At 37.6% G+C, this 11,778-nt stretch overlaps 1 protein-coding gene across 1 annotated transcript; it reads left to right on the plus strand.

Annotated features, from left to right (window-relative positions):
- Positions 1–22: 22 nt before the first annotated feature.
- rnps1 (RNA binding protein S1, serine-rich domain) lies at positions 23–11,778 on the plus strand. The gene is made up of 7 exons (XM_084110125.1): positions 23–151; positions 1,997–2,164; positions 7,559–7,750; positions 7,848–7,953; positions 9,303–9,456; positions 10,789–10,930; positions 11,196–11,778. Coding segments are annotated over exons 1-7 (870 nt in total). The 5' UTR covers positions 23–149; the 3' UTR covers positions 11,302–11,778.

Genomic DNA, 11,778 nt, shown 5'->3' on the forward strand with positions numbered 1-11,778 from the left:
GTGTTGTGATCATTGAAACCACACACGCCCCGCCTCCTTTCGACTGTCGCAGGGATAGCGTCATCACGCCTGCGCCCTCACACAAACGTCGTTAAGACGCGACAGCTGTTGAGCTCGGCGTTGAATGTGTCGCGCGCTGCTCATTTATCATGTAAGTCTGAATGTTTATTATTATGAGAAATATTTATAACTTGCGACTGTTTTTTTTGTCTCGTATATGGGTTTGTGTGTATGCGGAGAGATACTAACCGCGTTTCTTATCATTAAGCGTGGATATTTTGCAAATGTTGGGTTAATATCGGCGGGGTTAGCATTAGCTCACCGCGTTGAATGAAGAGAATCAGTAAACGTAGTTGTTTTTAAAAACAAAGCCTCAAATGTTTCGGATTTGTGTTATATATATGTCATAAAATATCGAGTTTTATTCTTTTAAGGCAGGATTTTGCAGTGCGTTTGTCAGTTTGCACATTTAATGTCCTTGTTGGTAACGTAAATGTATGATATTTCAGAGCATCACTTTCTACTTGAATTGAAACAATTCTTTTTGGCTTATTCTAATCTAATGATAATTATAGTGAAATAATCTTTAACTAACTTTTTTTTGGTAAAATTAAGGATCTCAAGAATAAAATCACGAAATTTGGTTATATACAGTACAAAAATGAATGCATAAAATACAACTGACAGTACAAATATAAAACATTTTATTTACATTTTTACAAGTTGATGACTAAAATGTGGAAAACAGTTATGAGGATCATAATGATGTTCAGTTATTCAATCAGTAAGAAGTTGTAATGTTCACAATTATCTCAGTTTGTTGCATCTTATGAACTTTCTTGAAGTGCTTGTTGTGATTAATATTAATAGTGTTATTAATCGTTTCCATCATATTTCTGTCACAGATAAAGTAGTTTTAAAGGGTTAGTTCACCCAAAAATAAGAATTCAGCCATTCATTTCTCACCCTCATGTCGTTCCAAACCCGTTAGACTTTCATCCATCTTCAGAACACAAATGAAGTTTTCTGAGAGTTTTCTGTCCCTCCATTGACAACTACGCAACTACCACTTTCAAGCCCCAGAAAGGCTACTAGTAAAGACATCATTTAAGTAATCCATGTGACTCCAGTGGTTTAACCTCAGTATTATGAACTGACAGGAGGGCTTTGTTTGCTCATAAAAACAAAAACAAACAAAAAACATAATCTACCACTTTATTTGCAATTTTTTTTAATCCAACACTGAATCACGCTTGAACGTCTGCCCTCACATCAACAGAACACGCAAGCCTCATGGCGCTCTCATGAACACGATTTAGAGATTAATATTTTGTAAATTAAGTGGTAAATTATGCTTTTTATGTGCAAACAACAGGATTTCAGTTTCATTTTTATCCAGACATCATTATCTGTATTAGTATCAATGATACTGAACTTCATTCACAAAAAGATGCCATTAAACAAGTATTACCGTCTTTATGTTGCTTCTACATTAATTTGGAGATTAACTGTGAAATTATTACATTATAAAATATATAAACTAGATATGAACCTACAAAAATGTAAGTGTTTTTAATTGTGATTAATCATGATTAATCACAGAAAAAAATTGTGATTGAGTAAAAAAAAAAAAAATTAATCGACTGATAGCACAAATAAACATGAGGGGAGTATTTAATGACAGAATTTACATTTTTGGGTGAACTATCCCTTTAAGAACTCTGCTTCACATTGTACATTCGCTGCCAATGTCCCACTGCCTAATGTCCCCTATAAAGTGTTATTAAATAAACATCCTTTTCCCCCTCAAGCTATAGGCTTTAAATATAATGTGCAAAAAGGTGTGATATGGCTTGAAAAACACATTAAAGCTTCCTTGGATCCGAGTAAAACTGCATTACATTATTATGACTGATAGCTCACTAGTTTGAGACGCGTCTATGGAAAACCAATATTTTATCAGCATTTTTCCTATTGTTTTTCTTTCTTTGCACAGGGCACCATCACCAACCAAGCGCAGGGAGCGTTCGGAGGACAAACCCAGGGAACGAGGGAAGGAGAAGCCTGCTGGGAAAGAGGGAGCGGAGAAGGAGAAGGATAAGGAGAGAGGCAGAGACAAGATCCGGAAGCGGCGCAGTAACTCCACCGGGAGCAGCAGCAGCAGGTCAGTAACTGTTTACACGCACCCTCTTAATGACATTATAATGAGGTTTAGGCAATATTGATATCAAACTATACCACGTAAAAACACAACTCTTTAGATCAAATTGGTGTGATTAAACTCATAATGTTAGAATCATAATTATATGTGGCGAATGCTGTTTTAAATAACAATAAACAGGCCTGAAAACACTTTAAAGGCACATATTCCTCTCTGACCAAAACGGATGATGTTGTAATGCGACTCATCCTTGGGTTTGTAAACTTAGTGATAAAGGAGGCATTACATTTTGGGGGTGCTGAAGAAACTGATTTCATGTTGACAAAGTTGTGCTACATGAATATACAGTGAGGAAAATAAGTATTTGAACACCCTGCTATTTTGCAAGTTCTCCCACTTAGAAATCATGGAGGGGTCTGAAATTGTCATCGTAGGTGCATGTCCACTGTGAGAGACATAATCTAAAAAAAAATAATCCAGAAATCACATTCTAGAATCCAGATCTTCTCTAGATCAGTCAGGTTTCTGGGCTGTCGCTGAGAAACACGGAGTTTGAGCTCCCTCCAAAGATTCTCTATTAGGTTTAGGTCTGGAGACTGGCTATGCCACGCCAGAACCTTAATATGCTTCTTACAGAGCCACTCCTTGGTTATCCTGGCTGTGTGCTTCGGGTCATTGTCATGTTGGAAGACCCAGCCTCGACCCATCTTCAATGCTCTAACTGAGGGAAGGAGGTTGTTCCCCAAAATCTCGCAATACATGGCCCCGGTCATCCTCTCCTTAATACAGTGCAGTCGCCCTGTCCCATGTGCAGAAAAACACCCCCAAAGCATGATGCTACCACCCCCATGCTTCACAGTAGGGATGGTGTTCTTGGGATGGTACTCATCATTCTTCTTCCTCCAAACACGTTTAGTGGAATTATGACCAAAAAGTTCTATTTTGGTCTCATCTGACCACATGACTTTCTCCCATGACTCCTCTGGATCATCCAAATGGTCATTGGCAAACTTAAGACGGGCCTTGACATGTGCTGCTTTAAGCAGGGGAACCTTCCGTGCCATGCATGATTTCAAACCATGACGTCTTAGTGTATTACCAACAGTAACCTTGGAAATGGTGGTCCCAGCTCTTTTCAGGTCATTGACCAGCTCCTCCCGTGTAGTTCTGGGCTGATTTCTCACCTTTCTTAGGATCATTGAGACCCCACGAGGTGAGATCTTGCATGGAGCCCCAGTCCGAGGGAGATTGACAGTCATGTTTAGCTTCTTCCATTTTCTAATGATTGCTCCAACAGTGGACCTTTCTTGGCAATTTCCCCGTAGCCCTTTCCAGCCTTGTGGAGGTGTACAATTTTGTCTCTAGTGTCTTTGGACAGCTCTTTGGTCTTGGCCATGTTAGTAGTTGGATTCTTACTGATTGTATGGGGTGGACAGGTGTCTTTATGCAGCTAACGACCTCAAACAGGTGCATCTAATTTAGGATAATAAATGGAGTGGAGGTGGACATTTTAAAGGCAGACTAACAGGTCTTTGAGGGTCAGAATTCTAGCTGATAGACAGGTGTTCAAATACTTATTTGCAGCTGTATCATACAAATAAATAGTTAAAAAATCATATATTGTGATTTCTGGATTTTTTTTTTTTAGATTATGTCTCTCACAGTGGACATGCACCTACGATGACAATTTCAGACCCCTCCATGATTTCCAAGTGGGAGAACTTGCAAAATAGCAGGGTGTTCAAATACTTATTTTCCTCACTGTAATGTAGTGTTGATGGTCACAAACATCGAAATGAAGACGTTTAGGCACGTCACCGAAAAGATCCAATACATCCACTGAGATGTTTGGCAATTCACATATCCTTGCATCTGTAGATTAAAACACGGCTACTGTATGTGGGTTCATTTGTGCTGTGTGCGCATTAACGTATGTTAATCATGGTGATTAAAAAATAACCACAATTCTTTGTGAATAATCAGAATAATGAAAATTGCGTGTAAATAGGAGCAAAAACACATTTGTTCGTGTCATGTATGATTAAATCATTACTCTTATTATTGGAAATAATCACATGTAAACATAGTAATTGTTTGATACATTGATGCGTCAAGGTTAACCCTTTAAGCCCTGAAGGCATTTTTTAGAGTGGTTGTTTTGAGTTGCATGCACAAAAGGTAAAGACTCATAACTCAAACTCTAGCAAGGAGAGTTAAAAGGTAGGTATTGTTTGATAGAAAACTTTTTACATTTTTAAGGGGGGAAAGAAATTACATTTGGACATTCTTATGCTTAGAAACTGCTGATAAAAGACAAAATATTTTAATTTTATTTTAATTTTACTTCTCTTTCTTATTTGACATGCAATAACTCAGGAAGGAAAAAAGGTAGGAGGACAATTCTTATTTTTGGTGAAATTCCCCTGCATCTGGATAAAATTTTGTGGTGACAACAAAGTAATCAAAAGTGACAGCATTTGGAACCATATGGCGCTTTTCCACTGCATGGTACGTTTCGGTACGGCTCACTTTGGCGCGTTTCCTCTGCATGGTTCGGCTCGGCTCACTTTGTGGTGCTTTTCCACAGCATGTTACGGCTCGAGGTTCCAAGCGTACTGTACCGTACAGCATAGGACCAGTTTATTTGTAGTGCACTGACAATAGTGTTATATAATTCATTTATTAATTAAATTAATATAAAGACAAAGACTTTGAGATATGTTTGGTAATTGTACCTGAATGAATTGAAAATGAATTTGCTACATTTCAGATTAATTTGTTAACATGTTATACAGGACATCATTATATATATGTTTCCACTGTTCGATCGCGCCCACGCCACACACGCGCACACAAATATAAGTAAACACTTTGCGACTTTTCGATCGCGTCCGCGCCTCTCTCTCTCTCTCACACACACACAACATATTCCAGCATTGCAATCTTTACATCGCAGCCTGCTTCAGAGCTAAGGCGGGGCTACAGATTAGGTGTCCCTAAAGAACCTGCGTATCTAACAGTAGTTCCGCATTACATTAATTTGCACGCGAGTTTTATTTATTTTTATAGCGTGTATGCTCCGTGTAAATTTATGCATCAAACCGTGACGCCCGTACCGTTTCGATTCAATATGAATACATGTACCGTTCCACCCCTACTACCAGCATCATTGGATTTGCAACACGAGACGCCAAACTAGGCGTGGGCGGTATGACCAAAATTCTGTTTCACGGTATGACTAATTTTATTTCACGGTAACGATATTTTTCACGATATAGTTATTTATATCTGTAGTTATTCTCGAAAAATCGACAAAAAGGGCTTTGTATAATAAATAAACCCAAATAGGCTACTTTAGAAATGAAAAGTACTTCACTTTGTTTGAATTTTCTTTTATTTGGTAAATTATTTCTTTGGTAAACAATTTTTAATAGCTAAACAAAACACTCTCATCAACTTTTAGATGAACTGCCCCCAACTGATTGATATTAAATACAACTCATAGGTGCAATTCAACTTTAAATTAAAGTGTTGCTGAATAATTTTTCAATCTCATGTTATTGCTTTACTTCATCAATCAGTTTATTATATCTAAATATTTTATATTGAACTATTCTATTCATAATAAATGAGTTACTTCCTTTTAATTTGGTAGGATATTCATAGATACTAGTTATGTTTAAATGTTTTCCCGGTACATTTTTGCCATGTCTGCTTTTAAAGGACTTGTTTTGTTCTTTTTGTGATATCTGGCAACCCGTCACCTAAAGCTTTTGTAAAGTTCATAAGTGACTAGGAGAACAGTAGTATGAAAACCGAACAGAAGCTACTGTTAGTGTTGACTAAGTAGTGTAAATTAAAAACACCTTGTTGTAAGTGTGTCATTATTTTACATAGCTCGGTGAACATAGACACACCGCGCTCCCTCTCAGTGCGTATGCACGCGCGTCTTTTGCATCAGTAAACTGCGATCGGAATTTGAGTGACACGTTGTAATCACGCATTGAGTCGAAGCAAGATTTTATCAGCTGTTTCAGTGGAGTTATTTGTTTGGAGTTAGAAATATATAACTCGCGCTGCATATTTAGTAATTTTGCCTCAGATACAGGATTATACATTTGCTTTAACAAGCGGGTTGTTAATTACCACGACAACCGCTCGCGTGTCATACTGAATGCTTTCCTGTTTAAAAAGTAACTATACATAAGAGACAGAAAGATGCAGATAACTATACATCATTTAAGGTTATTTCTATTCGTTACGATATTGATATATGAACTGTTGCTTCATGCTTTCCCCGTTGCGATCGTGCACTCCTCTAAACTGTAGCCTACGGGTGCTGCCCTGCTCTAGTTGACTGCACCTTTCCCCCCGAAAATATCACGTTAACAACAACCCTTTAGAAAACGTAATTCCTTTGTAGATCCTCTTGATCTGCTTTCTCCATGTTTCTTTGACAAATCTCAGTGTCTCATTCTCACGCACGCTTGCACGTGAGTTAACCATGCCCACTTATTTACATGTCGCGGTATCACAGAATAAAAAAATCTGTTACGGTTGACATTTTCTACCGCGGTAACGATATATACCGCCATACCGCCCAGCCCTACGCCAAACCCGCTAGATTTAAATAGTCAGCAACATCCACCGCAGTGTTATTTGTTTGCACAATTTTTATTAAACAACTTGCTTTAAATTTTTTTTAAATAAATAAACTTGAAAAAAGAAATGGCTAAATCGTGGTGATTGGTAGACGAGGTGCAGACGTTCCTCTCGTTGGTAGCTGAGGAGTGGATCGATGTGGAATGAAAATGTTTTTCAGCAACTTTAACGACCAGTATATAATCCCACCCACTTTGAAGTACTGAACTGCAGTGGAAAAGCAAAGCGAGCTGTGCCAAGCCGAATCGTACCACGCAGTGGAAAAGCAAAGCAAGCCGAGTCGTGCTGCGCCATACCGCACTGAGCCGTACCATGCAGTGGAAAAGCGCCAAAAGTACCCTAAAAGCCCTTGACACCTGGAAGGCATTTATGCAATTGCAATGAATGATGTTGATTTTGGATTAATTTCAATCTGGAGCATCCACTTAGGAATGATTTGTCATTTTCTGCAATCAATACATGTTTAATGAAGTTACAAGCTTAAACGCCACGTGAAAGCTACATTTGATTTTACTTAGCAACTTGTGCGCTTGTGGAGTTTTATGTGTTATAACTCCATGAGAGAACATCTTTAGATCCAAGTGATGGATTATGGTGATTTTTGGGCTCTTTTTAATCATGAGAATCTGCTGTAAATAACGCTGTGCAGTTTCACAAACTGAGCATGTTTCATGAAGTTACTGTGCGGTACACTTCAGATTTCTAGGGTTAAATGTGTCTATGATCTGACTTCAGATCCAGGTCCAGTTCCAGCTCCAGCAGCAGCTCTGGATCCAGTTCAGGCTCGTCCAGCGGGTCCAGCTCTTCTTCTGGTTCCAGCCGCTCCGGTTCGTCCAGTTCCTCTCGTTCCTCTAGTTCATCCGGGTCCTCCGGGTCTCCCAGCCCAGGTCGCCGTCGTCATGACAATCGGCGCCGCTCACGATCAAAGTAGGTTCCTGGCTTTTTGGCTTTCTTGTGTTATTAACCGGTTAATGCCTGGTTGTACCATGTCACTTACTGAACGTGGGTTTGCGCTTTTAACCAGGTCCAAATCACAAAAACGGACTGATGAGAAAGAGAGGAAGAGGAGGAGCCCGAGTCCCAAACCCACCAAACTTTATCTGGGAAGACTCACCAGGAACGTAACCAAGGTACAGTTGAAGATCACTGTAGAGCTGCATGATTAATCGTTAAAAGATCACAATCTCGATTCAAACACCCACGCGATCTCATTTCTAAATGGCAACGATGTGTCTAACGCCTGTTTCCCATTGCAAGCATCAGTGGTCCGTGAATAGCATATATTGTCACTGCCCATGTTAATGAATGAGAGGGTCGGTCGTCATTCTTCCTATGTGAACGCCCTCATTTAATGATATGGCTGCGCCAAAACTCGTGCTACTAACGCTTGAGATGTGAAACTGTTTAAACTTTAGTTAACTGTTGAAAGTACAATCATCACACTGCAACATTTAAATCTGCGCTGATTCGCAGAGAGCAGCTACCATGTAAATGTGCAGTATGAAACAGTCTTTTCAACCACACATTATCGTTATTTGTGTTACAAACATTTAAATAACTGGATAAAACCTTACTGGAATAAAAGTTTTTAGTTTGGGTATAAACACAGATGACTACGGTAGTAATCAAAATAAGAGTATGTATTGTATTGCTTATTACGCCAGGAGGTGGCGACAAGTGAGTGTTTACAAGAAATGTTTGTCACTGAATTGTTCATTTTAAAGATTTATTCACAAACGCTGATTCATCCAATAATGAAACAAATCTTTATGAATGAGACATTGACTTCAAATTATTTTTTTTAATTATTTCATTCAAATTAATATATTTTTTTAAAAAATAAAACAGTGAACATTTTGTCAGAACCTCTAGTTTGCATGTTATTTTGTTTCGTTTTTTTATTAGATATAGATTCAGATTATCAATTTGCGTCTGTAGATTTAATTTACAACCCATATCTTTAAAGGTTGTTTTCTCAAAATGATTTTGTCAGAAATCTCCGCCTCCAGTTCAGCAGCACTTAAACATCAAACTTTACAGTTTTATTCTCATCTATATTCAGCCTTCATATCATTTGTCTGATTTATATAACACTTTATTCCTAAAACATGATGATCTTTTTTTCTTCTTCTTCTGGATTTAGACAGTGTTTTCTGATTAATGGATTAATGGAACATTTATCCAGTGTTCAGATCTCTAAAACATATGCAAATGTAATTGACTACATTTGCATATTTAAACATTTCAGAAAACTTTTTCAGGGATTTCACAGCAGCATTAAGTATTCAAGATTATCATTATAATCTTTAAAAATTATAATAAAAGCAATTAAATATATTGTGTAATTTAAGTAGTTTTTTATATTACAAAAAAGTATGAAAATTAACACATGCTTTTTTTATTATATATCTAAAGGTTATAAGTGTTGAATATAGATCCTCCTATAATGCTTTGTGCTTCTGTACTTAATTTCCTATAGGAACATATTCAAGAGATCTTTTCAACGTATGGCAAGATCAAGATGATTGACATGCCTCCAGACCGTTTGCACCCTAATTTGTCAAAGGGTTACGCTTATGTGGAATATGAGTCTCCAGAGGACGCCCAGAAAGCCCTGAAACACATGGACGGAGGTAAAAAGCAACTGAATTGCATAATTTCTAGGGTTATTATCGTTAACTAAAACATGAAAAACTTTTTTGTTACATGAAATAAAATAACTTAACTAAAATGGTAACACTTTACAATAGTCTCATGTTAACATTAAAGGTACAGTAAGCAATTTCTGAGAAACGCTGTTAAACGAGGAATCGGACCGAGAAGCACAACACACTTGTAGCCAATCAGCAGTAAGGGGCGTGTCCACTCATGATGGGGGAGGAGAGAGAGGGAGATCTGAAAAAAAGAGATATGGCTGAGAGACATTACAAAAGAGAAAAGCTCTGAAGGAATATTACTGGAAGAATAAGGGTTATGATCAGGCAAGAGCTTTAGGACCCGTGTTGATAGAAAAGTTTTCCAGCGCTGGAGAGACCTGAAAACAGATGCAGAGGTTGCGTTGTTTCTCCTTAATTTTTTTTGTCCTTGTTTGTTCGTCATATCTTTATTTTTCGTGAAACATTATTTTGCTTAGCTTCAGTTATGGTAAAGACACATCCACTCTTGCAGTTAAGAGAGGGGTGTGTTTCTTTGGGTTTGTGTTTCTCAGAAATTGCTTACTGCACCTTTAACATCAACTAACTATGAGCAGTAATTTTACAGCATTAATCTTTGTTAATGTTAATTAAAATACAGTTGTTCGTTGTTTGTTAATGTTAGTTAACTGTTACAACTTTGATTTTATTGTTAGTATTAGTAAATGTAGATATTTATGCTATAGAATTATTGTTTATTGTAAGTTCATGGTAACTAATATAATGTTGTAAAGTGAATATTGTAAAGTGTTACCGTTCAAATACAATATAATATTTTTTTATATATGTACATAGAAATTTCAGCAAGTTGCCAAGGCAAAATTTCTCATTTTCATGTCGTTAAACATGAAGTACTAAAATAATTGATTAATGAATAAAACTGAAATAAAAACAAGAACTTGATAGACATATAAGTAATGACAAATGCAAAACAAAATTACAAAAAGTTTAGAAATGAAAATGTAATTTTAAAATAAAATATATGGTAACACTTTACAATGTTTCATTTGTTAACATAAGTTAACTACATTAGTCAACATGAACTAACAAATAATACTAATACATTTACTAACATTTACTAACACAATGAACAATTAGATTTTTGTCAAACTAATAATAATAATAATAATCAATGTTAACAAATAAGACCTGATTGTAAAGACTGATTCCCGAAAACCCTTAAATAATACGTCACTGAATCTAAAATAAGGCTGATCAGTGGAGATGGGTTTGTTAGAAGGGGTTTCTCACTCTCTCTGCTGCTTTCCTCAGGTCAGATCGACGGTCAGGAAATCACAGCCACTGCTGTCCTGCCTCAGAGGATTCGACCTCCCATGAGAAGACCGTCCCCTCCGCGCCGGATGCCTCCTCCGCCTCCCATGTGGCGCCGCACGCCGCCTCGCATGAGGAGAAGGTTGGCTTTTAAACTGTTTTAAGTCTGACTAGGATTTTGTGTTTTCTGTGCAGGTCGATGGGAACCAATCTATCTGGCCTAAATTAAATTTTAGTCCACACTTCGCACCTGTTTCCAAATGTCCGATCTGTCCTTTCACCTTGTGTTTGTTTATTCGTCCTCGTACTAGACCGGCTTTCTGCCTTTTATGTGTCTTATCAGGTAATAAGCGCATGCACGTCTATGATTTATCTTTGCCAAAGCTGACAGTTCGTTCTTGCCTCAGGTCTCGCTCTCCACGGCGACGCTCCCCGGTGAGAAGACGCTCTCGCTCCAGGTCTCCGGGTCGCAGACGACACCGTTCTCGCTCCAGCTCCAACTCGTCCCGTTAGCCGACGCTCCATTCTCACCAATGGCTTCTCCTGACGGCCCTTTCATATTTTAGCTGGAGATGACAAATAAATAGTCTCTTTTCTTTTCTCTAGTACCCCCTCAGGATTGTACGTAAAAGCCTAGTCTTATAACATCATTGAAGTTAGGATGGGTGTGCTTGGTTTTTTATTGCGTCTGTGTTTGTACACTCACTGGGATTGTGCTAGATGTTTCATTTTACTGTGATTCGTTTTGTAATGTGCTTTTTCTTTTTTTGAGAAACTCAGCTTTTTACCGGTTTATGTTGTGTGATTAAAATGCATGACCTTTTTTATCCAAATGTTTGCATTTTTCATGGAATTGTTTCTGTTAGCGACATTAGTGACATTAGCGGTTCCTCAAAATTCATCTCTCGACATCACCACCTAATCCTGTAAAATCTGATGATCTGTAAGATTGAAAACAGAAAAATCAATAAACCAGTTTAACAAGTAAAA

Source organism: Abramis brama (assembly GCF_963993115.1).
Source record: "Abramis brama genome assembly, chromosome: 1".
NCBI classification, from domain to species: domain Eukaryota; kingdom Metazoa; phylum Chordata; class Actinopteri; order Cypriniformes; family Leuciscidae; genus Abramis; species Abramis brama.

What these genes read in the sequence shown, in the direction of transcription:
- rnps1 (XM_084110125.1), top strand. An exon ending in ACCGGGAGCAGCAGCAGCAG is followed by an intron (nt 2,165 to 7,558) that starts GTCAGTAACTGT and finishes ATCTGACTTCAG; the next exon opens with ATCCAGGTCCAGTTCCAGCT. An exon ending in CCTGAAACACATGGACGGAG is followed by an intron (nt 9,457 to 10,788) that starts GTAAAAAGCAAC and finishes TGCTTTCCTCAG; the next exon opens with GTCAGATCGACGGTCAGGAA.